Source organism: Hyperolius riggenbachi, chromosome 10, assembly GCF_040937935.1.
Source record: "Hyperolius riggenbachi isolate aHypRig1 chromosome 10, aHypRig1.pri, whole genome shotgun sequence".
Lineage (NCBI taxonomy): Eukaryota > Metazoa > Chordata > Amphibia > Anura > Hyperoliidae > Hyperolius > Hyperolius riggenbachi.
Window position 1 is genome coordinate 12,527,942 of NC_090655.1, and position 27,865 is coordinate 12,555,806.

The 27,865-nt window shown below is 43.4% G+C and overlaps 1 protein-coding gene across 3 annotated transcripts in view; it reads right to left on the reverse strand.

The window, feature by feature from the left end:
* Nucleotides 1-755: 755 nt before the first annotated feature.
* The window catches only part of UROS (uroporphyrinogen III synthase), a 43,265-nt gene continuing 16,155 nt past the window's right edge, over nucleotides 756-27,865 (reverse strand). For all 3 annotated transcript variants that reach the window (XM_068255731.1, XM_068255732.1, XM_068255730.1), the window contains 5 exons: nucleotides 23,677-23,751; nucleotides 15,439-15,522; nucleotides 12,040-12,122; nucleotides 4,248-4,349; nucleotides 756-1,292 (listed from right to left, as the gene is read on the reverse strand). In XM_068255731.1, coding sequence (XP_068111832.1) covers nucleotides 1,167-1,292; nucleotides 4,248-4,349; nucleotides 12,040-12,122; nucleotides 15,439-15,522; nucleotides 23,677-23,751 — 470 coding nt within the window. In that variant the 3' untranslated portion in view covers nucleotides 756-1,166. The remainder of the gene's footprint in view (nucleotides 1,293-4,247; nucleotides 4,350-12,039; nucleotides 12,123-15,438; nucleotides 15,523-23,676; nucleotides 23,752-27,865) is intronic.

Below are 27,865 nucleotides of genomic sequence, written 5' to 3' on the forward strand. Positions count from 1 at the left end.
CCCAGATCATACCTGCTTCAAAATTCTTTAAATCTTTTATCTTACCTCAAATGCATGCATAAATGGTTCTCTTTGATACTGAGCGAGCTTTTATACATTACTCATTGCTATACTGTCATCATTCATTGGAGGGGAGTGTCTCTAAAAATGTAGCCACTCTGTATAAAAGGAGAACATGACCAAAGGTTGCCTTCATAGAAAAATATAGGGAAATAATATTTTTTTGTGCTAGAGCAAGAAGAAAAATATGCAAACGACTACTGATGAGGAAGTGTCATGAAGAACTCCCTCCCCTCCAGATGTCCCCTATTGGTCCTTAAAGGATACCACAACTGAAATGTGACATAATGAGATAGACATGTGTATGTACAGTGCCTAGCACACAAATAACTATGCTGTGTTCCTTTTTGTTTTTCTCTGCCTGAAAGAGTTAAATATCAGGTATGTAAGTGGCTGACTCAGTCCTGACTCAGACAGGAAGTGACTACAGTGTGACTCTCACTGATAAGAAATTCCCCTTTTTTACCTCTTTCTTGCTCTCAGAAGCCATTTTCTGCTAGGAAAGGGTTTTATAGTTGGCATTTCTTATCAGTGAGGGTCACACTGTAGACACTTCCTGTCTGAGTCAGGACTGAGTCAGCCACTTACATACCTGATATTTAACTCTTTCAGGCAGAGAAAGAAAAAAAGGAACACAGCATAGTTATCTGTGTGCTAAGCACTGTACATACACATGTCTATCTCATTATGTCACATTTCAGTTGTGGTATCCTTTAAGTGGGCTGGGTGGCTCCATTAGGAGCACTCTAGAGACCAGCTAACTTTACTCTCACGTCCATCTGGTCTTATTACATCTTCCTCAATTTTTGGAGCTGCTAACCATCTGGTCTGTAGGTAGCCTTTGATTGTGTAGTTTGCCATCACATGCTCTGCTTTTAATAAAAATAATACGCTTCTGGCCCATGCTATAAGATGGGTTTTCCTATGTGTCATCCTCAGTATTGGTGGAGTCAGTGGATTTTTCTTGTGCTGCGGGTATCAGGCAATCCACAGAATGCCATCAGTCATGGTCATTGCTTCAGGATCTTCTGAATACCTTCTGCCAGGTCCTCGAGGGTGGGGTTCTGGGCTGTACAACTCACTCACAGGCCCTCTGCCTCCACTGGTCATTGCTTCAGGATCTTCTGTATACCTTCTGCCAGGTCCTCAGGGGTGGGGTTCTGCGCTGTACAACTCACACACAGGCCCTCTGCCCCCATCGCCTCGGCTGTGGTTGGACCAATAGCAGCAAACTAAAAAAAAAGGGTAGAATGTAAGTCAAACTGTTCACAAAAAAATTTAAGGAGCTGATTTACCTAATCTGGGCAATAGATAAGATTATTATTATATATTTATATAGCAATTTCACAGCACTTCACAGAATGCATCGAATAATTGCTTTTGTTTACTTTTCATTCTCCATAGTGTCTAGTAGAGAGGGAGCAATGCATTTTGGGAGGGGAGGTGTGGCTAAGCTACCATCACTCACTGCTCCAAATCAGGATGTGGGTATAGCTGACCTTAAAGTGGACCTGAACTCTTGTACAGGAGAGACGGAAAACACAGAGAAATCCACCCTGTGTGTGTTTATAGAGAACAGCCGGTCTAACTTTCCCTTCTTAGCAAGTATTGAGCTAGCATAATTTGAAAAAACAAAGTTCATAATGCTCTGAAACCCCCCTTACTATGTCACTCCCAGGTGCAGGATCCAGTATCCAAGCAGAGTACAGTGAGGAGAAAAGAGATGATCCGCAAACATTCATGAGGCATAAAATGTGGTACTTAATTGTAGATGGACAGACACAAAATCCTCCACAAGGTCACCTAACGCGTGTCGGGCTTACAATACACCCTTAGGCCACATACACACATCAGACCATAGTCTTTGGAAAATGAAAGATCACAGACCAATCTTACCCCCTTCCATGTAGTATGAGTGCCACACCTACACAGTCTATTCTATGGCGCTGAACTCCCCATCAGACAGAGATCTTACCCCCTTCCATGTAGTATGAGAGCCACACCTACACAGTCTATTCTATGGAGCTGCACTCCCCATCAGACAGAAATCTTACCCCCTTCCATGTAGTATGAGAGCCATACCTACACAGTCTATTCTATGGAGCGGCACTCCTCATCAGACAGAAATCTTACCCCCTTCCATGTAGTATGAGAGCCATACCTACACAGTCTATTCTATGGAGCTGCACTCCCCATCAGACAGAAATCTTACCCCCTTCCATGTAGTATGAGAGCCACACCTACACAGTCTATTCTATGGAGCTGAACTCCCCATCAGATAGAAATCTTACCCCCTTCCATGTAGTATGAGAGCCATACCTACACAGTCTATTCTATGGAGCTGCACTCCCCCATCACACAGAAATCTTACACCCTTCCATGTAGTATCAGAGCCATACTCTACACAGTCTTTTCTATGGAGCTGAGCTCCCCATCAGACAGAAATCTTACCCCCTTCCATGTAGTATGAGAGTCATACCTTCACAGTCTATTCTATGGAGCTGAACTCCCCATCAGGAAAAAATCTTTGCAAGATGCTGCACACAGAGATGATGTACAGACACAAAAGATCAGTATCTGCAAAAGATCTGTTCCTGCCAAAAATCCATTCCTGCAAATTGCAATGATAGTCTATGAGATCTGCAGATCATCATACACACATGATTTAACTGACATTTATCTGCAGATCTGAAAAACCATCCTGGTGGATCTGATCTGCAGATGAATGTCAGTTAAATCATGTGTGTATGATGATCTGCAGATCTCATAGACTATCATTGCAATTTGCAGGAATGGATTTTTGGCAGGAACAGATCTTTTGCAGATACTGATCTTTTGTGTCTGTACAGCATCTGTGTGTGCAGCATCTTGCAAAGATTTTTTTCTGATGTGGAGTTCAGCTCCATAGAAAAGACTGTGTAGAGTATGACTCTCATACTACATGAAGGGGGTAAGATTGGTCTGTGATCTTTCATTTTCCAAAGACTATAGTCTGATGTCTGTATGTGGCCTTAGTCATAGTTGCAAGGACCTAAAATGGAGGTGGGATTTTTATAGGTGGGGGGAGTGAACCCACCTGCCCAAAAGAGAGACACACAGCCTCCTTATTTTTAAAGAGATAGACATATATAAATACAAAGCATATGCATTAAAATACACATTCATTTTGTTCAGCTTGGATCCATTCGCTTTCTCATTTACTGTTCCAAATAAAACAAACAACAAAAAAGTGTTGCCCCCCCCAAATAACTTTAGGGGTGTCAAAACTGCAACTGGTACCGGGGTAGCTGTTCTGCGAATTGAGTAGAGTGCCTAAAAAGAGCTGGCCACATTCAAGGGAGCAAGTATTCTGTAGATCTCAGTGGAAGGCAAGGCTGGATGCAGGCTTATGAAGAGGGGTAGCATGGACCTTATCACTAAGTACAGGAATACTTTTATATTTTACAGAGAGAATATTTTGTGTTGACAAACGGTTTCCCTTGCCTATACATTCTCCACATAGATGTGGGAGAAAAATTCATACATATCTAGGGCTTCCTCCAGCCCCATTTAGACCTTTGGCTCCCTCGCCATCTTCCTGGGCTTCCTGGACCCTCCGCTAGGGTCAGCTGAAATGTCTCCAGTCGGTGCAGAATGCTCCCAGCAACAGAAGTGCACGCGTCAGAGCATGCGCAGTACGCCCCAATGGGAGAAGTTTCAGAGGATCCTGGTGGAGGACGGCGAGGGAGCCAAAGGTCTGAAGGGGGCGGCGATTGATTTTAGTGGGTGATCAAAGTCCATGTGGTTGATCAAAAGTTAATTGACTAGTGGCCGACAATCTACACGTGAGATACTAGCGATTCTCCTTTACTAATCGATCTGAACAATGTTCTGCCTCCAGGCTCTTAAACCAAACATTGACTCGATCGAAATCATGTGAACAGTAACCGATTCCTTCACAATTAGCCGATATTTTCCATCCTGCCCAATTGAGGAAATGTATTTACTGAGGCAGATATCAGCCAATTTCCACTGATCAAGAAGAATGGAACATCATCGATTATGAGAGGAATCGATAAAACAATCAAATCAAATGTATGGGAACCTTTAGACCTGCCTGGCACTGCGGCCGTCTGTGTCGCGGGATTGTTAGCTATATAACTGACAACCTTCTCGTAGTTTCACCTCCTCTGCTCGGTGCGTTTTACCTTGATTTGATGCAGCTTATCAGCTGACAGCTCGCGGATAACGCCCAGACAAAACTTCACTCCGGACGGGCTGAAGAAGACGATACTTGCTGGCAGGTCCTCCTAGATAAGAGAGCGACACACTGATAAATAGGAGAACGTGGAGGATAAACGTTCTGGGAGAAAAGCTGAAAATAGGTAATGACAGCTCGTAGGAGGCGGGTGGGGAAATACACACACAGCTGGGCAACAAGAAATGAGGGCTCATCTGCAGAGAGGGTGACAAAGTTAAGCTGGCCACACATCACTCGATGTATACCCAGTGAAATCTATTGGGAATTGTCCTGCTGCCGCCCCCTAAGTGTAAAGTGTCCCTCCCTTGCTCAGTGTCAGTCTCGTCTCTCCGCCGGCGCAGCTCCCGGCCTCCTCAGGTGTTTGGCGTAACTGACTTGGCACATGTTGTGACGTCACACCAGTGCCACATGGTACAGGCACCTGCGATGACGGCGCACAGTGACAGAGGCCAGGAGTCATGTCGGCGGAGAGTTGAGACGTTGCAGCTTCCAGGATGCGGTTGACAGGTGTGTGGTTAGGGAGGGGACCGTGTGGGAGATGTGCCTACACGGGGCGTCCCTGTAAAAGATGTAATCAACGATTACGTCCAACCGAAGCCTCCCACCTGAATGCTAATTTATGCAATTCCTGCTAGATTTGGTTCAGCAGGCAAAGGGTGTATGACCGTACACCTGATTAGCTGACGGGCGCCTGCTGACCAGATAAAGGTAGGAAATTGCTTGAACTGGTAGTGAGCAATTAAAGTGTACCCGAGATGGATGATATGGGGGTAGTTATACTTACCTGGGCTTCCTCCAGCCCCATTAAGTGCAAGAGGTCCCTCACAGTCTTCTGCGGCCCCTCCCCTCTCTGGTAAATCTCTCTGGTAATCTGGCCAGCCGCGCTCTTCTGCGCATGCATGGCTCGGCCACAAGCGCATGCCGCAGCCGTATTGTGCAGGCGCAGAATGCTCCCGCACAAGGCAGGGGTGCGCGCAGCCACGACTGCCCAGATTACCGGAGCGATTTACCAGAGAGGGGAGGGGCTGAGGAGGACAGTGAGGAACCGGTCGCACCTGATGGGGCTGGAAGAAGCCCCAGATAAGTATAAATACTACCATACCATCCATCTCAGGTACACTGTAAAGCAGGAAAACTTTACACTTTACACTTGGGGGGACATCGGACGAGCGTCTCTTGGTGCTCGCGATATCACAACGGCTCAATCGGCTGCATGTTAATAACGGTTATTGACATGCAGCCGATTGAGCCGTTGTGACCGCGATTTTTCTGCCATACCCGATTAATCCATTTGACCAATTCTGTTAGGAAATCAATTAAAAGATCGATTGTGTGACCATGTTGCCACACCATTTCTTTTCAGATTCAACAAAATAATCGAATCGGAAGGTCGACAGGCCGCAATATCGAGTAATCTGTGGGCACCCGTACAAGGCAGTTTTCAGTACATTTTTTGTACATTTCCTGCCCACTGCTCACCCATTATATAATTGTTGGTGGAGTCTCTGATTTACATGGTGACATCTTTCGTCCTGCCAGGTGATCTGTGCAGAATGTTTGTTACTGAGAGTTCTATGCACAGGAGGGAGATACTGGTTACTTGGCAGTTAGAAAAAGCTGTTATTTCCCACAATGCAACGAGGTTCACAGACAGCAAACTGTCAGGACCATGGTCATGACATCACACAGTGGGAGGGATCTCACCACAATATCAGTCATACAGCGCCCCCTGAGGATCAGTTTGTGAAAAGGAATAGATTTCTCTTGGGAAAGGGGGTATCAGCTACTGATTGGGATGAAGTTCAATTCTTATATGCAGTTTCTGTGTGAAGAAAAAAAATACACATATTTTAAAGATGTAAAGTGTAAAAAAGGGCATATCGAACCACCGCTATTGAACGCTGCACAGAAATTTAATAAGGCGAAAATGTGCATCATTTCTTGTTTTCGCCATTTAGAGGTATGAAGACATCAACCAAGATCCACTGTACAGTAAATACATCACTGGTAGTCTTATTACAGGATGCTCCACTAGAGGGCACTGGAGTATCACAAAGCAGCAAAGCCTAAGGGAGCAGTGAAGTAAATGCAGGTAAGAAACAAGGGTCTGCTCAGATATAATGCACATATCCCGGCACTCCTGCTCGCTGTCATTCTCTAGTTATTTCATATGCACTAAACTTCCCTGACTGGGTTACATTACAATCATTTGCATATTCAGGACTGATGCATCATGGGAAACCACACTTGCTCACTTAAAGTGGACCTGAATTCAGAGCTTCCTCTCTGCTCTAAAAGATAAGTAACAGCATAACAACCTTTAAAGAAAAACATTTATTTGCTACAGTCGATACAAATCCTGCAATAAATCTGCAGTCTACTTCCTACTTTCATGAAAGCAGACACAGGGTTAACATCCCGTGTTTACAAATTAGCTGCTCTGCCGTGGCAACCAGCTGACACAGCCGAGAGATCAAATTACACTTGTGATTAGTCACAGATGAGGGGAATTAGACAGGCTAAACTCTCTAAATACATACAGGGTGCATTTCTCTGTGCTTTCCTTCTGTCCTGCGCAAGAGTTCAGGTCCACTTTAACCAGTTCCAGGCGGCAGTGATTGAAATCTACACCCTGCTTTGATCCAGTTTTAAACATGTGATTTTCTCACCTAAGTCCTCCATATGGAAATTGGTTAAAGAGGCCCTGTAGTGACACATAGTAGAGTACAGTAAACTATTCAGGGTGGCCACTTTTATGGTAATATTCCCGGTTTCCTCATCAGAAACCCTTCCTGTATCTATATATATTGCTGTCTAGCGTTATGTAGCTCCGCCCTTCCAGTGATGCTTAGCCCAGGCTGTTTAGCTATCTGGAGTTCTCCGCCAACAGCATTCTGGTGTTATTTTCACTGGCTGGAATTCTCGGCGACAAACATTCAGCAGAGCTGCACCTGACAGCAGTAGGGTGCAGGTGCAGCTCTTTAAGAATGTATATCGGGGAGAGGAAAGATTTTACACACTGACTAAATAATCAATAAATGAATATTGTAAACGATCAGCAATTCTATTCATGATGTCATTTTCACTACAGGTCCTCTTCAACTTGTTTTGTATACAAACTACAACAAAAAATTCCAAAACATAAAAAAACCCTCTTCTCTCATATCTGTGGGACAGAATTCGTATGTCACCCTTCTGAAGCCCTGTTACACCACACGTTTTAATTCAACATAATTGACCTTTTCTGGAAAGAGACCGACATCACCTGAGTGAGGATGAGGTCACCTTCCTCATCTGCCAATACTAGCCCACGCCTCTATATATCTACACTATCTAATGCCTGGTACACACCATGCAATTTCCCGTCAGATAGAAATAATCGGTTCGATCCATCTGACAGGTCCGCTCTAATTTCAAAACGTTTTTCTGCTCGATTTTCTGATCACTTCTATACAAATTTAATCAGAAAAACAATCAGATATAAGATTGGTCCGGTCGGAAATAATCGATTCGACCTGTCTATCCGACCGAAAATTGCATGGTGTGTACCAAACATTACAGACTCGCTCCTGCCCTGTGATCTTGTCTTGTGAGGTTCATCGCAAAATAAATTCTCTTTATGTCAGTATCTTATTCAAAAGCAAAATTGCAATAATGGCAATAAACAGTATAGTTATAATAACAGCATCAACAACAACAATAATAATAATAAAATAAACAATAGTAATAGTTATAAAAAATATGTTTAAGAGATTTACTAATATCATCAAAATAAACTAAAAAAAATAATACAATTAAAAAAAAAAATAACAAACAAATAAAAACAAATTAGGAACAAATAAAATAACAAAAAAAAAATGCAAAATGAACGAAAAAAAATAATGCAATGAAATAATAATAATAAAAACAAAAATAAAATGAAAACAAACATAACACACAAAGAAAAAAAAATCAAAAATGCAAGATATAGCCTATTAGAGCGTATATCTGATATACAGTAAGTGTGTTATATGAGTTAGTGGGCAAGCAGCTGGTTTTCTTGCGGATATAGAATCAGTTTAGTTTTTTCTTTTTTATGTCAACCTTTAATCTGCAACAATCTGTAATGGCAACAAACAGGCGGCATATTGAATTGTGTCTGTATAAATGATGTGAGCTGGAGATGATCGGCTTGTCTGAAGCAGTCAGTATTTCCGGAGGGGAAATTGCCGACATCTGCTGGGTTTCTATTGACTCAGGTGTTAGGAGGGGAAATTGCCGGTGATGAGAGGAGTTCCTTGATCAGGCTAAACGCTAACACAGCAACCGGTCCTCCTATCCATGGGGGTCTTGTACAAAAAAAAATCTAACCCAAAAAGCAAACTTGAAGATTAACTGTATAATTTATTAACAACTTAAGTACCAGCGGTCTCTGCCCCCTTAAAGAAAACCTGAACTGAAAATTAAAAGTCAAAATAAACATACACAAGTCATACTTACCTCCTGTGTAGTCTACTCCTCAATCTATTTTTCCTCTCCTGCGTCCTGTTTGTTCACTGCGATCAAGGGAATTTTCCGTCCACCGTTTTGAAAATGTCCATTACCCTAACAGCTTCCTGGTCAGCACACAGTTAAACTGTAACATCGCCCACTTGAGCCATAGGGAAACATGGACATGACCCGGTACATCAGTTGTCCTCTCAGCTATAACTGACAGCAACTGATATTTTACTGACAGCAACTGATATATTTCAGATCTGACAAAATATTGTCAGAACTGGAAGGGATTATTGTCAGAAGAAAATGGTGAGCTTCTGAGAGGAACTGATGGCAAGGTAATTATGTAATGTTCATTTGAAGTTACCTCATGTGTTTATTTTAAATATTTTTACTCAGTACAGGTTCTCTTTAAGGACCAGAGACCGCTGGTACAATAACGGCGGAATCCCAACGATCGCCGCACATACCCGCCGCAACCGCCGCAAGTCGGGAACCTGGGCCACCCACTCTGCCGTCTGTATAACAGCAGAATTCCTGTGAGCCGGTCAGGAGCTGCTTTCATTGGCTCCTGATCGTGTCTATCAGTGTAAGCCAATGGGAGCGGCTTACATTGATAGACACGGCCAGGAGCTAATGAAATCGGTGCATCCGTATTCCAGGAGCGTCTTGTACATGTTATCCCCCAAATGGTGTCCTCCCGTGTCCCCATGTCTCCCCCATATGGCCTCCTGTGTGCCCCACGTCTCCCCATGCGCCCTCCTGCCCCCCCCTTCCCGCCACCGCTCCCGCATGCCTCTGCTATCCCCCTTGTACTGCAGGCCCCTCTCCAAGTGTGCTGTCTCCTACTGTGTCCCCCCGCGTGCCTCCGCTCCCCCCGCATGCCTCCACTATCCTCCTTGTACCGCTGGCCTCTCTCCGTATTGGCAGTGGCTTACCAGGTACATGCCGCAGCAAGGACAGCAGACACTCGGCTTCTCCATACGCTTCCTCTACTGTGCGGCTTGTACTGATCGCATCATCAGTAGCCGCGCACTAGAGGAATTCGCTGGCGCGACTGCACATAGGCGGAGCTGCATCAGCCCCACCCCCTCCTTCTGAAGCTGGGTTGCCTCCTTGCTCCCCACTGTTGCAGCATTTTCGCAATCACCCACGTCCCCCCCGCCACAACAGAAAAAATTAAGTGCTGGGGGGGACATAGGTGATCACAAAAATGGAATAGAAAGTTTAGGAAATATTGAAAAAAAATTCTAAGCATGCTCCACAAGCTGCTGGAAGGGGATTTCCCTTTAAGGGCTGCTATCGCGAAAAATGGTAACATTTAAAATACCTGAAAAAACAGAAAGTGCATTTTTGCCTGCAGTACAATGTGCTATAAATGACTTTTCTCCTATGTTGCTATCACTTACAGTAGGTAGAAGAAACCGAGCAGAACTGACAGGGAGATTCTCTATCTTTTCAAAAGCACTTAGTGGACTGCAGTTGCTCAGTATTAGTGTGCAAACAGGTTGGGGGAGCCTGCGTCTGTGTACAGTTCCTTTCCAGGGAGTGTTTTTGTAAAGAATTAATCACGGAGAATCCCCCATGAAGAGATGTACTAGTCAAAAACTTGTTGGTTCCTTCAGATTTCTACTACCTACTGTAAGTGACAGCAACCTAGGAGAGAAGTAATTTATGGCTCATTTTACTCTGGAAGAAACGTACTTCTTATTTTTATGTGTTTACATGCATTTTAAATGTCACCTTTTTTTTGCAATAGTGGTCCTTTAAAGTGGTATAAAGCCCAGAATTTCTTCTTTGCTCTAAAAGATTATTTACAGCATATAATAATATAATATACTACCACAATTTTTTTTCCTAGCAGAACAGCATTCAAAGGGTTAAACACATGACTTACTTCAATAGAATGCTCCCTGCATCCAAACTGGTGATAACATTGGCCTCAATTCACTAAGATCATGCTGGAGATAATAAGGCAAGAGAAAACTTTCTTCCACACAGTAAGAGAGTTATCTTATCTCTTCATTCCTTAAGTTACCTCCTCTGTAGTTAAGTTACCTCCTCTGTAGTTATTTTACCTCCTCTGTAGTTATTTTCACACACAGTTAATAAACAGCCTGTCTTTAACTCTGGAGTTATTTTAAGGATTAAAGAGTTAACTCAAAGACAGAAGAGTTAACTTTAGGTTTGCCTGAGGTAAAATGTTTCCTGAATACTACATGCCTTATCACCATGGTAACAACATAAGCTTAGTGAGATAAGCTTAGTGAATTGAGGCCATTATCTTGTGTTTACTTAAAGTGAATGTTTACCATTATAAGAATCAAAAAGTCAGATACTCACCTAAGGAGAGGGAAGGCTCGGTCCTAATGAGCCTTCCCTCTCCTCTCCCGGTGCCCGGTCCCGCGCAGGATCCCCCGTGACAGTATTCGACCAGTTTGGTCAAATACTGCCACTTCCGCAGCCGAAGGGATGTTTCGGAAGCCTGCGGGAGCACTCGGGCTCCTGAGGACGGGGCCGCTCCATACTACGCATGCACGAGTGCCCTCTATGACGCACTCGCGCGTGTGTAGTATGGAGCGGCCCGTCTTCGGAAGCCCGAGTGCTCCCGAAGACCTCCGAAGTCCCTGCGGCGGCAGACGCGAACAGGGGAGCTAGCGCAGCACCGAGGGCACCGGGAGCCTTCCCTCTCCTTAGGTGAGTATCTGACTTTTTTATTTTTAAATAGGTAACCACTGGCTTTAATTGTAGCAGAGAGGAATGTAAACATTCCCTGACTGTGCAGAAACTTCTTCTAATGTGTCCAGAACATAGACAGCTGCTCAGAAATCATTACTGGGTACATTATACTATAAATACACCCGTCATGAATAAAACGCAATGGCAGCTTTCAGAGCAAATAAAAGTGTACTTTGGGAACTTGTAATTTCTAAATGAATAATAATACTTATGCACAAAAGCAAATATGTTAACTGTATGGGATATAAAAAGTAAGAAACCACATTTTTATTGAATATTATGTCAGAGCTTAATACCGCTTTAATTCCTGGGGTAGAATTGCGCATGGTCCCTTTAACCCAGATTCCGGCAGTCAATACCAGCAATAAAACAAGTGGCACTACACGATAATAAGACGGGGGACCAGCGGCGGGTCGATGTTCCCAAGGATGAAAAAACACAGCCGAGAACATTTTCTTTAAGAGGGGAATAAAGCCAGAGCATTTATTAGATTGTGTAACGGCAGGCTGTTAATATTAATATACCTGTGCGAAATAGCGCGTCAGCGAGGACCGTATATCCGGATGCTGCGCCGTTTGATAAACAGTTATGGTCTCCAGAGGTACATCTGTAATTAGAAAATAAAAATGTATTTCTATAAAACAGGCTGTCGGAGAGCAGAGGCCTATTACAAAGACCTACGCCGGCAATCTCGCCGAGAGAACGCAGGCACTAAAATCAGCCCCGCTTCCCTCATGGAAATCCTGATCATACACAATAAACGTGTTTGTAGCGCGGAGGATTAGGCTGCGCCACCCTCATCGGGAAGTGCGAACCCTTCGCAGATTACGCCAATTTAAAATCCTGATTAAAGAGGAAGCGGCGGCGGCGACACGTGTGAAGGATGGTCGCGGTTCCCACGGTGGTCTTGCCAACACTTTCTTACCACTATTGCCAAAATCTTAAAGCGGAATATAACCCTGCATTTCAACTTTGCTCTAAAACATTATTTACAGCATATTATATGCAACCAGCATTTTTTTTTTTTTACTAGACCAGCATTGGAAGGGTTACACAGGGCTTTCAAGTTCCTGGAGATTTCTGCAGACACATCCGAAGCTGAAATAGATACATTTTGTTTACATAAATGTATCTAAGTGTGGCATGTGACTCATCTCTCTGACTGAGAAGGAGCTGGAGGACAGCCAAAGAGTGTGTAACATTTATCACTTGTTACATTCTATTTAGTTAAATGTATCTAAATGAACTGCTGCATATCTCTCCACGGAACTTTAAACCTCTGTGTTTAACCCTTCCAATGCTGGTCTAGTAAAAAAAAAAAAATGTTGGTTGCATATAATATGCTGTAAATAATGTTTTAGAGCAAAGTTGAAATGCAGGGTTATATTCCGCTTTAATATTTAAAATACATGTAAACACATACAAAGAAGTGCGTTTCTTTCAGAGAAAAATGAGCCATAAATTACTTGTCTCCTACGTTGCTGTCACTTACAGTAGGTAATAGAAATCTGAAAGGTTTTAAACTAGCCCATAACCTCATGGGGATTTTCACAGTTTTCTTCCATTTTTTTCCATTTCAAAAGCACTTAGGGAATAGCAGTTGCTAAGGGGGGGGGGGGGGGGGGTCTTTAAAATAAATAAAGGCCATTCTGAGAATCCCCCATGAAGAGATGGATTAGTCCAAGTCCTCTTGGCTCTGTCAGATTTCTACTACCTACTGTAAGTGACAGCAACATAGGAGAAAATTAATTTATGGCTCATTTTACTCTGGAAGAAACGTACTTCTTATTTGTATGTGTTTACACAAATTTAACATTTTTTTGCAATAGTGGTCCTTTAAAAGCTCATCTGAAGTTAAGAAAGAAAAATCATTGAATGGATTTTAGTAAGAAAAAGAGGATACAGCAGCTCTCAAACTGGGTAGGGATAGGTCAGTGCAGCTGCCAGAGGTTCCTATTCCGCAACAACAATCACCCCATATAACAAAGAATAATATCAGTGGTTGTTCTAAATAGCATGAAAATTCAATCACTTAACATTTAAAAACAGAAAACTGGACAAGAGCGATTTTCATCCCGCTCATTTGCCAATAGCTTAATCACTACTAATCACAATGAAATGATTTATATCTTGTTTTTTTTTCACCAACAATTGGGCTTTTTGGGGTTGATATTTGTTTTCAGTAATTACTTTATTTTCTATGCATTTTATAGGGAAAAACAAGGAAAAAAATGAAAAAAATATACTATTTCTCCAATTTCGGCCCCTATAGTTTTAGTATAAACACTGGTATGTTTTTTTTCTTTTCACTAATCTCACGTGCACAAGAACGCACATGCACCCGCGGGAGCGCACACGTGCACGCGCACAGTGGCAGCAGCACTGTTTGACTTATCAAAATGTCCTGGAGCCCGGCTCTAGCAGGACGTTTTTAGAAGTCTGGTTGTCATTAAGGGGTTAAACAATACCAGTTGCCTGGGAGCTCTGCTGATCTATTTGGCTGCAGTAGTGTCAGAATCACACCAGAAACAAGCATGTAGATAATCGTGTCAGATCTGACAATAATATCAGAAACACCTGATCTGCTGCATGCTTGTTCAGGGGCTATGGCTAATAGTATTAGAGGCAGAGGATCAGCAGGATAGCCAGGCAACTGGAAACAAATATGACAGCCTCTTTATTCCTCTCACCTCAGGTTCCCTTTAAATGTATCAGAGGTGGGCAACATTTTTACTACTGGCAGGTGCATCTCTCTGGAATGTTAGTTTGTTGTGTGTCATAAATAAATTAGAGTGTCTGAGAATAGCGCTCGGTAAATTCGGTGTCAGAGGTGCGGAGTTCTTTTCCTGTGGAACGCATCGCATAGTGGAATTTTGACCAAATAAAGTTTTGGTTCTTTGAATGAGACCTTTTGTGTCCTTCGGAGGTAAGTCCACCATTACCGCCTTTTAAACTGCTTTTAGCATATTTTATAGTTGTTGGCGCCTGTTTTTATCGTCATCAGCATCGTGCCCATCAATAGTGTTAATTCATTAAGGAAGCTTGCCTTATTAACATGTAGTGATCAGCTTTCACAGTGAGAGAGTTGTCTTATCACTCCAGTGCTATCGCCTCTCTAGTTATTCTCACATGCAGTAGATAGGTAGGGAAGGAGCACACACAGGCAGGATGTAGCTCCACCCCTCCTGCTGGTAGTATGATTACAGCTAGCCTGTGTAGGACAGCCAGGGAAGGAGAGAGAGAGGCTTTGTGTGTGTAGCTGGGCCTGTGAGTGTTTCTGTGTATATCTATGTGGCTATGTTTATATATGCTTGGTCTTTCTCTCTCCCCCCCCCTCTCTGTGTGCCCGCTGTGTATATTTCTCTCTATACAGAGACCCCTTCTGCATAAACTAGTAAAAATTAAAACAGACTTCACTTTACACTGCAGTCTGCAGTAACACTTAACCTAATGACAGCTCAGGCCAGGTGATAACTCCTCACACACTTTACAGTTGTTATCACTTGCACTCCTCTCTGTGAATTAACATCCTGTCTTTAACATTAGAATTCTGCCGTATTTTAAGGCTTGAAACCAATTTTATAAATCACTGCTTAACTTAAGGACAGAGTCCTTATTTTAAGATTTGCCTGAGGTAAAATTACTGATGGAATACTAGATGATTTATCACCATGGTGATAACAGTAAAAACAGCACAGAATCATTATTAAATACAGGAGATGAGCTTGGTAAATAGTGGCCTGTGTCGTCCTCTACTGGAATTCCGATCCGATTCTATGTTGTACATTCACAAATAATTTTGTATAATCAATAAAACTAAGATGTGTATCACTTTGCCCTCCTAGAAACCTCTCCGTTATTGTTTTGAAGAAATGCCTCTCTTCCCCTGACATACAATCCCAATTTCTGAGCAGTATACACACCTTTCTCCTTCAGTTTCTTTGGGAGTACCTCTCTTTTCAGAGATCCACAAGGGAACAGGAGGGGGGACGAGTGGGAAGCGGCCTCTGAAAAAAAAAGAAAAACACAAGGTGACGTTATCAATTATACTCGTCTACTGTATTGTACAGAACACCTTTATCTAACTGTGTCCATCATGAAGCAACCTTTCATGTGTAGCTAAAATTATCACATTACACTTAAAGAGACACTGAAGCGAAAAAAAAATGATGATATTATGATTTGTATGTGTAGTACAGCTAAGAAATAAAACATTAAGATCAGATACATCAGTCTAATTGTTTTCAGTACAGGAAGAGTTAAGAAACTCCAGTTGTTATCTCTATGCAAAAAAGCCATTAAGCTCTACGACTTTCAAAGTCGTGGAGAGGGCTGTTATCTAACTTTTATTATCTCAACTGTTCCTGAACTATTTACTTTTCCTCTGCCAGAGGAGAGGTCATTAGTTCACAGACTGCTCTGAAAGACTCATTTTGAATGCTGAGTGTTGTGTAATCTGCACATATTGTAGAATGATGCAATGTTAGAAAAACACACTATATACCTGAAAATAAAAATATGAGAATATTTTCTTTGCTGCTAATCTTCTAGTAATTATTCATAGTACACAACCAATTCATTATATCATATTTTTTTTTTTCGCTTCAGTGTCTCTTTAAAAATTTTTTTTTGCAGCATTAGACCTACTAGCAGAAACAAATTGGTAGCAGAATAGCATTCAAACAGTTAAACACAGTGCTTTCTTCTTCAGTGGGACACGCTCAGCAGCGGTCTTTTATGCAGCACAATTATCGAACAACTTTTGGTGTGAAATTACCAAAAAAAAGTATGCTTGCTATTGTTCACACAACTGATAAGACTTCAATCCAACTGTTGCATTGACATCTTATCAGTCTTATCAGCTGTGTGAACAATAACAAGCAACTTTTTTTTATTGTTTCACAACAAAAGTTGTTTGATAATTGTGCTGCATAAAAGACCGCTGTTGAGCGTGTGTATGAGGCTTTCCAAACTCAAGTGATTACATTATCTTGTTTATGTTACCCTATCAGTTACAATTAACCACCCTGGCGTTCTATTTCGTGCGGCCATGGGTGGCTTTTAAAAAAAAAAAAGGCTATTTTGTAGTGTAGCTAGCTACACTCTCCCCTAAAAGAGAATCGGTATTGTTAAAATCGCACAAAAGTAAACATACCAGTGCGTTAGGGGACATCTCCTATTACCCTCTGTCACAATTTCGCCGCTCCTCGCCGCATTAAAAGTGGTTAAAAACAGTTTTAAAAAGTTTGTTTGTAAACAAACAAAATGGCCACCAAAACAGGAAGTAGATTGATGTACAGTATGTCCACACATAGAAAATACATCCATACACAAGCAGGCTGTATACAGCATTCCTTTTGCATCTCAAGAGATCATTGTGTGTTTCTTTCCCCCTGCATCTCTCATGCACTGAAGTTTCAGGCTGCTCTTTTCTTCCTGCAAACAGCTTTGCCCTTGTTTGTAATTGCTCAGTATGTGAAAGCCCAGCCAGCTCAGAGGACGATTTATCCAGCTTGTAAAAGATAAGAGAGAAGGGAGAAGCTGCTCTAATCTAAATAACACACAGGTAGTGTGCAGAGAGGGGCCTGGAAGGGTGAGTTCATAGCAGAACCACAACACTGAAGAACTTGGCAGCCTTCCAGACACAGGCCGACAAGTCTGACAGGGGAAAGATACATTGATTTATTACAGAGACTGTCATAGTAGAAAGTGCTGCAGTAAGCCAGAACACATTAGAATAGCTTTTGGAACTTGTAGGATGATAAAAAACAGGATGCAATTTTTGTTACGGAGTCTCTTTAAGTCCCCCGGCACTGTGCCCCCCCCCTCCGCTCGCCACCGGCGATATTTACCTGGCCGAGATCCCGTGATGGCCGAGACTTCAGGCGTTGCTATGGCGACGATCGGACATGACGTCTGACGTCATGCACAGTTCCGATCGCCGCCATAGCGACCCCTGGAGGCTATGGAGAGGCTGCGGGAGAGGGGGGGGGGGGTTTAAGCAAAAAGTGCAGCGATCGGGAGATCAAAGCAGGCCGGCGGCGATCGGAGGGGTGATGTAGCTAGCCAAGTGCTAGCTACACCCCCTCCGAAAATTTGGGCCAGAAAGACCCTCAAAGGGCGGAGCAATACACCGCAGCGGTAATGGACGAGCTGAGCTTGTCATTACCGCCAAGGTGGTTAAGGATGGTCAATGAGATGCAAATCATTTCAAGCTGATGCAGCATTATGCAAACTTTGTGTGCAAATGTATGCACACTGGACCCTTTTGCATAATAACACCCCTGATGACAGCAGAAGAGGGAACCCTGGTCTGGAAAGGAGAATGTGCAATCTCTAGATACAGTGGCTTGCAAAAGTATTCGGCCCCCTTGAAGTTTTCCACATTTTGTCACATCACTGCCACAAACATGCATCAATTTTATTGGAATTCCACGTGAAAGACCAATACAAAGTGGTGTACACGAGAGAAGTGGATTGAAAATCATACATCATTCCAAACATTTTTTACAAATAACTGCAAAGTGGGGTGTGCGTAATTATTCGGCCCCCTGAGTCAATACTTTGTAGAACCACCTTTTGCTGCAATTACAGCTGCCAGTCTTTTAGGGTATGTCTCTACCAGCTTTGCACATCTAGAGACTGAAATCCTTGCCCATTCTTCTTTGCAAAACAGCTCCAGCTCAGTCATATTAGATAGACAGCGTTTGTGAACAGCAGTTTTCAGATCTTGCCACAGATTTTCGATTGGATTTAGATCTGGACTTTGACTGGGCCATTCTAACACATGGATATGTTTTGTTTTAAACCATTCCATTGTTGCCCTGTTTTTATGTTTAAGATCGTTGTCCTGCTGGAAGGTGAACCTCCTCCCCAGTCTCAAGTCTTTTGCAGACTCCAAGAGGTTTTCTTCCAAGATTGCCCTGTATTTGGCTCCATCAGTCTTCCCACTAACTCTGACCAGCTTCCCTGTCCCTGCTGAAGAGAAGCACCCCCAGAGCATGATGCTGCCACCACCATATAGACAGTGGGGATGGTGTGTTCAGAGTGATGTGTAGTGCTAGTTTTCCACCACACATAGCATTTTGCATTTTGGCCAAAAAGTTCCATTTTGGTCTCATCTGACCAGAGCACCTTCTTCCACATGGTTGCTGTGTCCCCCACATGGCTTGTGGCAAACTGCAAACGGGACTTCTTATGCTTTTCTGTTAACAATGCCTTTCTTCTTGCCACTCTTCCATAAAGACCAACTTTGTACAGTGCATGACTAATAGTTGTCCTATGGACAGAGTCTCCCACCTGAGCTGTAGATCTCTGCAGCTCGTCCAGAGTCACCATGGGCCTCTTGACTGCATTTCTGATCAGCGCTCTCCTTGTTCGGCCTGTGAGTTTAGGTGGATGGCCTTGTCTTGGTAGGTTTACAGTTGTGCCATACTCCTTCCATTTCTGAATGATCACTTGAACAGTGCTCCGTGGGATGTTCAAGGCTTTGGAAATATTTTTGTAGCCTAAGCCTGCTTTAAATTTCTCAATAAGTCTATCCCAGACCTGTCTGGTGTGTTGTTTGGACTTCATTGTGTTGTTGCTCCCAATATTCTCTTAGACAACCTCTGAGGCCATCACAGAGCAGCTGTATTTGTACTGACATTAGATTACACACAGGTGCACTCTATTTAGTCATTAGCACTCATCAGGCAATGTCTATGGGCAACTGACTGCACTCAGACCAAAGGGGGCTGAATAATTACGCACACCCCACTTTGCAGTTATTTATTTGTAAAAAATGGAATCGTATATGATTTTCGTTCCACTTCTCACGTGTACACCACTCTGTGTTGGTCTATCACGTGGAATTCCAATAAAATTGATTCAGGTTTGTGACAGTAATATGACAAAATGTGGAAAACTTCAAAGGGGCCGAATACTTTTGCAAGCCACTGTATACTGACTGATGTCTGCAATGGTGATATAAGGTGTACTTTATTTGGGAATAAGTGCAATACATTTAACGGTTATTAGAAAAAGGGTCAAGTGTGCATGGACACACAATGCAAGTTTATATTTTGATTTTACTGCTTTTAGATCTTTTAACCTCCCTGGCGGTCAATTAAATTCGCCAGGGAGGCAGCGCAGCACTGTTTTTAATTAATTTATTTTTTAAATCATGTAGCTAGCCTAGCGCTAGCTACATGTTAGCCGCTGAGCAGCGGCATCCCCCCACCCACTCCGATCGCCTCCGGCGACTAGGCCTATCAGGAAATCCCGTTCTGAACGGGATTTCCATGAGGGCTTCCTCCTTTGCCATGGCGACGGGCGCGATGACGTCACAGACATCAGAGGGAGTCCCGATCCACCCCTCAGCACTGCCTGACACTGATTGGCCAGGCAGCAAACGGGGTCTCGGGGGGGCACCCTCTAATGCGGCAGGTAGCGGTGAATCAGTGCAGAGCGGCGGCGATCGTAGGTAACACGCAGCTAGCAAAGTGCTAGCTGCGTGTATTAAAAAAAAAATATGCAAATCGGCCCAGCGGGGCCTGAGAAATCCTCCGCAGCGGCTTACCCCGTGTCCAGCACGGGGTTACCGCTACGGAGGTTATTAAATCAAACCCCCCATGTGACGCAATTAGTCTGATTCAGGTTTTATATACCCGTTGGGGGTGGCCATATACCCCTATTACTGACTGCAGGCTACACTGCGGCTGGGTCCCCAACATACAGCCCCGAGGGATATATATTGTAGTGTACATGCTACACATGAAGGCCCATCTGCAATTCACTTTTTCCCGAATTTTCTCCGAGGTGATAATTTTTCAACTTCTTTTTTAAATAACTTTTCAGCATTTTGTAGTTGAAAAAAGTACTAAAAAGTACCCAAAATAAAAACCCCAACCCTGAACATCGCCGCCTAGACAATCAGGAGTTCACTCCCCGACCTCACACCGGGTGTTGAGGAGATGTGGCTCTTAAAATTAAATCCAATGCTGTTACAAAGTGCGCAGGAAACATACATTATTACTGATCCCTTTAAAGACATAATTCATCCCTCTCATTCGACAAAACGGAACGTTTTTCCCCGCCATCCTTTGATCTTCGCGACTTCAAACCTCTCACTTCATTTTCCAGAGAGGTGAGCAAATTGAAGCGTGCGCGGATGGAGAAAACGAGACGTGACAGAAGTTATCCGCCGAGTTAAAAATAACCAAATTCAGCTGTGGAGGGGATCGTTCATTCCGTCGAACGCATCAACACGTTGTCTGTCACTTCCGAGATTGCCAGACGGCGCGGGGACAGATGCAATCCTTCCCGGCTCAAAACATTTCATGTCAAAGCTAAATAAACAGACGTTATGGTAAAAGTGTATCCCGCCATCGCAGAAACAGGACTCCATCGCTTATTATCATATCTTACGGAGTGTCCTCGGTTTCCTGCTTGACACCAATTTCTTCTTAAAGGGAACCTGAAAAGATATGGGGGCTGCCATATTCATTTCTACTAAACAATACCAGTTGCCTGGCAGCCCTGCTGATCTATCTGATTACTAGTGTCTGAATCACACACCTGAAACAAGCATGCAGCTAATCTTGTCAGACTTCAGTCAGAAAAACCTGTTGCATGCTTGTTCAGGGGCTATGGCTTATAGTATTACAGGCAGAGGATCAGCAGGACAGCCAGGCAATGTGCATTGTTTAAAAAGAAATAAGTATGTCAGCCTCCATATTCTTCTCACTTCAGGTTCCCTTTAAAACGTCTCAGAGAAATGTTCCTATGGCCTCACTTGCCTAAATAATCGAAAAACACTGGGTTCACATAAGTACCCAAATTACCCTCCATGGCTACCTCACCCCTGATGATCTATTTGAGAAAAGGTGAAGGTTTCTCATATGAAAGGGGGTATCAGCTACTAATTGGAATGAAGTCCAATCCTTGGTTAAAGTTCCTCATGAGAAGCCTTAGCTCATCGTTTCTAAGCGGTTTTAGCCTCTATTTACTTTTCAGGAAACTGGACTGAATTCGTCAAGCTGTTGATAAGCTCTTTTGCACAGATATTAAGTCAAGTGTTTTTTTTAACTTTTGCTTAACTGGAAACCAGAAAGGACTACAGAGAAGTTCTTACTAGGGTAGTATTAGATATATCCATGTTTATCTCATCATCGGCCTGATGCAGAAAAGAGCAGCAATACTGCCCTACACAGAAAGCATGCAGCAATATTACCCTTACTACCGGCACTGTGCACCATGCATTATGCTATTAGCACGAGCAGTGGTACTCGATCAGTGCGACCGTTGCTAAGGTAACGCATGCTACTAGCGGTAATGCTCATTAGTAACGCATGTTACCTTAGCAATGGTTGCGCTATTAGAGTACCGCGAGTTTTGCTAATAGCATACCTTGTGGTGTACAGTCCCAGTAGTGAGGGTAATATTGCCATGCGCTGTCTGTGCACAGCATTATTACCACACATTCCTGCGTTACCCCATGTCATATCAGGGACACTTTAAAGAGGAACTCTAACCAAGGATTGAATTTTATTCACCAGCAGCTAATATTGTGGTGAAACCCCTCCCACAGTGTGATGTCAGGACCTAGGTCCTGACAGTTTCCTGTCTGTTAACCTCGTTGCATTGTGGGAAATAACAGATGTTTCAAACTGCCAAGCAACCAGCATCTCCTCCTGTGCATATGTATATCTATAAAAAAAAACAAAAAAAAAACCTTTTAACCTATGTCATTGTTTGGGGGTGTGATTATTGATAATGGCAGTTGGTGCTGTCTAGTTTTTTTTCATGTCTGCCAGTAGTAAAGATGATGATGTGCAGGCCGTCTGTAGAGCAAACAATATGAACGAAATACACGGCGAATACCAATTATTTCTTCTATTGTGGTGGACTTTGGACCTGATCTCATGCCGGGATCTTGCACTGCACCCCCCCCCCTCCCTTGTGGCAGACGCCCCCCCCACCCTCATGTGACAGATTCCCCCCTCCCCATGTGACTCAGCTCTCCTTCATATACTCAGAACTGAGATCTCTTTGATACAAGTCATCCCTTTAAACAGCTCCGCCATCTCACCTCTTACAAACTTTTTTCTCAAGTTTTTGCCACAAAAGAAAAAAAAAGAAAGAGCTTTTTGTTCTTTTGTAACATAAAAAATATGAAAAAGGCAACATCAGTGGAGACTGGGGTGACTGGAAATCATCCCACGCAGAAAGGAAGAATGACTTTCTTCTGTGTTTACTCAGAGCGAGGAGAGGCCGTTTTCATCATTCCCCTCCCTGGGCTGCCCAATTTCCATCTAGGCCAAAGTACATTAAAAACATTTCTCCCTTCTTCAAAGTCCTCTTTGATGTCGGCAGGTAGGAGAGCGGCCCAGACGTGAGCGGAGAGGTCTGCGCTATGTTGTCAGCAATACAAATGGGGGCGATCCGGACTGGAAAGCAAATCAGTTTGCAGCGACACAGGTGAGGCTGGGATTAGCACAAATCTTTGGATTCATTCACTGCGTCCCTACCCGGGGGTCATTCAGGTAACTGATCCTTACATACTATCCCAGAAAAAAAACCTTGCCTATATAAGTAGATAAATACTTGTTCTACTTACAAATGTATTGTGATGTCCACATTTTTATTTCAGTGAGTTTTATATAGTAAATCAAGAGAAAACTGTTCTGGGCATTTTCCATCTTTACTGCCTCTGAAGGAAGCCAATCCTGATGTAATTTCCTGCTTTACTCACTTTTTCTCCTAGAGAAACTGCACTGTCATATCTAGCTGGGTTTGTAAACACATGTGAGCACAGCATAAATTGTATTGTAGCAGCTTCTGCAGAGGTGAGGTGTATTTCCCTTCCCAGCCTCAGCCTGTCCCACTGAACTGTTCTCAGCCAATCAGTGAGGAGCAGGAATGTGGGAGGGGAAATAACAAGTTTCCCTCCCCCTGGCAATGTACCAGAATAGAGCCAGGCTGACTGAGAGTTATTATTTATGTAATATATATATTCTACATTTCCCCTCCACAATAGAAGGGGAATGCAAAGAAGGATGCGCGTGGCCGACTCCAAGTCGGTAAAAACAAAACGGAGGATCGTTGAGGACCGGCGAGGGTACAGGGTGGCTCATTTTTCCTGTTGGTTTAGGTTCACGGTGTTCGGAATGACAACTTACTTGTGCAGATTAAGTCGGCCAGTTTCTCTGCATTGCCCGAGGCTTCCCCTCCTGAAGACAGACCGAGGTCTTCCACTAAAAGACACAAAAGTACCATCCTTGCATTAGAATAAAATTGGGAGCATGGAAAATGGTAAATTGTTATTTTAACATGAAAAGCCACGCCCCAAAACTGCTTAAAATGGATCTCCATCCAAAAATAAAAAACCTGTCAGTGCAGCTGTAAAGAAAAGTTATATTTACCTGCGGAGTCTCGTCCCACGACGTCTTTTCTCCGAGGAGTGAGGGGAGGCGGGGCCAGGCACCGGAAGTGGAATGATGCGGGGTCTTCAGGACGGCTTTGCGGGACGAGACGCAGGTAAATATAACTACTCTTTACAGCTGCCCTGACGGGTTTTCAATTTGAACGAATGAACTTCCTCTCTGCGCTAAAAGATAAGCAGCAGCATAAGAACCTTTAAAAAAAACACATTTCTTTGTTACAGATGATACAGAAGCGGCCTTCTGAGGACCCTCGCATACCTGAACAGGGGCGGGCAATCCTCTGTAAGCTCTAACAGTGGTTGCAGGATTCTTGCAAACTAAAATTTGTGATGAAAAACTTTCTATAACAAGTAGCTTGTCTATAAACCTTATCTAAAGTTTAGATAGTTTACACAGCATATCTAGCTGCAAACAGCTTCAACAGTATATGAATATTTATTCCTGTGATACAATGAGGGCAGCCATGTTCTGTTTGTCACATTGTCACAGGCTGAGAGCTGGAGATGCTATCAGCTTGCCTGTGTGTAAATTCAGTCCCCTCTCCTCCTCCCTCCTTTCCTCTGCCTCTGAAATCTCTGGCTAATAACCTCCTCCTGCCCAGACTGAGCTCCCATAAGCCTTTGCTACAGTGCCAAGGCACTGTGAAAAGCTGTGGGCGAGGCTCGTTTAGTTTATAGGGAATTAGAGTTTTTAAAACAAAACAAAAAAAGTATTTGGCTTGAGGAATGCCCTATCCTCTATAATAAAGCCCCTGTGTCCCTGCGTGTGTTGTCTCTGTGTAGCTGGGTCCGTGCTTTTTGCTACTGCGCATGTGCACAGCACGGACCCAGCTGCACAGAGAAAGGAGGACAGGGCCAGGGAGCCGAGCGGGCGTGAGTGGCCGGCCAGGTGTGCGCGTGTCATAGTAACTTGCGGCGGCGAGAAACACAGACCCTAGAGCCCATTTTTAAACGGGCTTGGGTCTGCTTGTAAACTATATGAAAGGAACACAATTATGCAATGAGTAAAAGTTTATCTCGGATCCACTTTAATCTATCTATTTTGCTGGTGTTTTAACATACTGCACTATTAGCTTTTGGGGCTATATGCCGTTCACTTTTTCTCCCGAGATTTCTCCTAGGCGATATTTTCATACCTTGCCATAAATTGCGTTTGAAGCCACCAACAAGCAAGAAAATACCCAAAACAATTTTGATACTTCTTTTTTCACCTACTTTCAAGTACTTTTTCAATTGTCAAATGCTTAAAGAGACTCTGAAGCCAGTTTAAAAACTATTTTTTACCTGTTATTTAGCTTAAAGAGAAACTCTGACCAAGAATTGAACTTTATCCCAATCAGTAGCTGATACCCCCTTTTACATGAGAAATATATTGCTTTTCACAAACAGACCATCAGGGGGCGCTGTATGGCTGATATTGTAGTGAAACCCCTCCCACAAGAAACTCTGAGGACCATGGTACTCCTGGCAGTTTCCTGTCGGTAACCCTTGCTGCATTGTGGGAAATAGCTGTTTACAACTGTCTCCAACTGCCAAAACAGCATGCAGCAGAGACATCACCTGCCAACAGTAAACATGTCACCATTTGATAAATGTCAGAATGTAAATCAGGGAGAGGAAAGATTTACAATGGGCAAACAATGACTAAATCATTTATACATAATTATTGTAAAAATGAAGCACTTTTTTTATTACATTATTTTCACTGGAGTTCCTCTTTCAGGAATGTGGCCAGTACTAAAATGCTTCATTTCCGCGGCAGAACGAGGGTTTTATAACCCCCAAAATCAATGGGGCAAAAACCGTGGACACTTCCTGGTAGAGCTTAGGGCTGTAGCTCTGCCTCCATTAGTGAAAGAAGACTGAGAGGGGCGGGGAGAGGCAGCGATCAGCGGGGATTGATACGAGTAGAGGCAGAGCTACAGCCCTAAGCTCTGCCTCTACCAGGAAGCGCTCCCCTGTTTTAGCCCAGGGGATTTTGGGGGTTATAAAACCCTCATTCTGCTGTGGGAATGCAGCGTTTTAGCCCTGACCATCATCTTTAAGCTAAAGAACAGGTAAAAACTGTTTTTAAAATGCTTCAGAGTCTTTTTAAAAGTCATTTTAAAGAGCATATGAAAATTATCTCCTAGGAGATAACTCAGGAGAAAAAGCTTATTGCACATGGGCCCAGGTCTCTTGCCTTCCCTTGTGCTGTTTCGGTCCACGGATACCGTTTGGTCCATTTCGTACAAATACTTCTGAGCTGTTCAGAAAGAACCATCCACACTCTGAAACATGCGATCCCATCGCCTCTCCTCACCGTCCCTTCATCCGGAAGACGTGAGATCCGGAACGCCGCGGCTTATCGGGCAGAAGGAGATTGGCATCTGCCGCTGTTTAAATATTTAGGAGATTGTAATTACCCAACAATTAAAACTTGTTCAAGAGAAAAAAGCAACGCTGATAGCTCGATGATGAAGGCAATTGAAATGCCGCTCCGCGAAATAAACGCCGCGAGAGACAGGGGCGTATTAAAGATTCATACGATGATGGGGAGATGATGCCATAGATCAGGTCCCGCCGATACGCTCATTAGAAAGCCATTGGGCATGAACGGGTCATTGCGACGCAGATAAGCAGATGCTTCGAGCCGTTCACAGGACCGGATATGAGATCATCGGGGAGGATAGGGCGATTATAGAGAACCTGGAACCATCAGACAAGATATTATTGTGCCACAGACACAAGTGATCGATGACAAGAATGTTCTAAGTTTGTCAAGAATGCACATAAAAGAAGAAAAACAGAGAAATGCACCCTGTATGTATTTAGAGAGTTTATACAGTCTAATTCCCCTTCATCTGTGTCTAATAACAAGTTGTAATTTGATCATTTAGCTGTGTCAGCTGACTGCCATGGCAGAGAAGCTAATTGGTAAACACAGGATGTTAGCAATATGTCTGCTTCCATGAAAGCAGGAAGTAGACACACTGCAGATTTATTGCAGGATGTGTATCAGCTGTAACAAAGGAATGTTTTTCATTAAAGGTTATTATGCTGTTGCTTATCTTTTAAAGCACAATGGAAGTTCTGAGTTCAGGTCCGCTAGTGAGCCAATTACAGTCAGCAGATATGAAAACAGAGTGCATCTTAGAACTACGCTAGTCCAATCCACTTCCTGATGATTTCCATTGGGCAAAATCCAAATCCGCATACCATTTGCTTGCAAATTCTTAGGTACCTTTTCTACTAAGAAATGCTATTGCAATCGCATCACAAATGCATTGCACCAACGGAAACATTCGCCGCAGATTCCATTCGCGTTTCTATTTTCCAGTACTTAGATGCAGCCACGATCCGTCCGGTTGTACGGCACCATTGCAGGGCGTTTGTGATTATCGCCAGGAGAAAAACAAACAAAAACAGCAGGAAAATATTTTGATTTGCCAAATTGCGGGAATAAATTGCATAGCGTTGCGATTGCTATGCGATTTTTCTGCGATCCTATACAAAATATAACAGCTCATGCAGGACAGTATTAACCACCCTGGCGTTTGTTTAATTGCGGCCATGTGATGCTTTTAAAAAAAAACAAAAAAAAACCGTGCCTACGTTGAAACGTCCACCGGCATTGTCCCTCTCCCTCCGCTCGACGTCGGCGATATTTACCTAGCCGCGATTCCGCGATGGCTGAGACTTCTGCCATGGCAACAATTGGGCATGACGCCAGTTCCAGATGCCGCCATTGCGACCCCTGGAGGCTATGGAGAGGCTGCGCCAGCGTGGGCTGCGCCGGGGGAGGGGGGCCTGAGAAATCCACCGCGGCCGCTCAGGTGGTTAACGAATGGCATAGTACATGGAGGTAGTAAAATTGGTCAGTGATTGGTCAATCATAATTGCAAGTGAGAACCAGGTTACACACCTTCAATTTTGATTGGCCAACC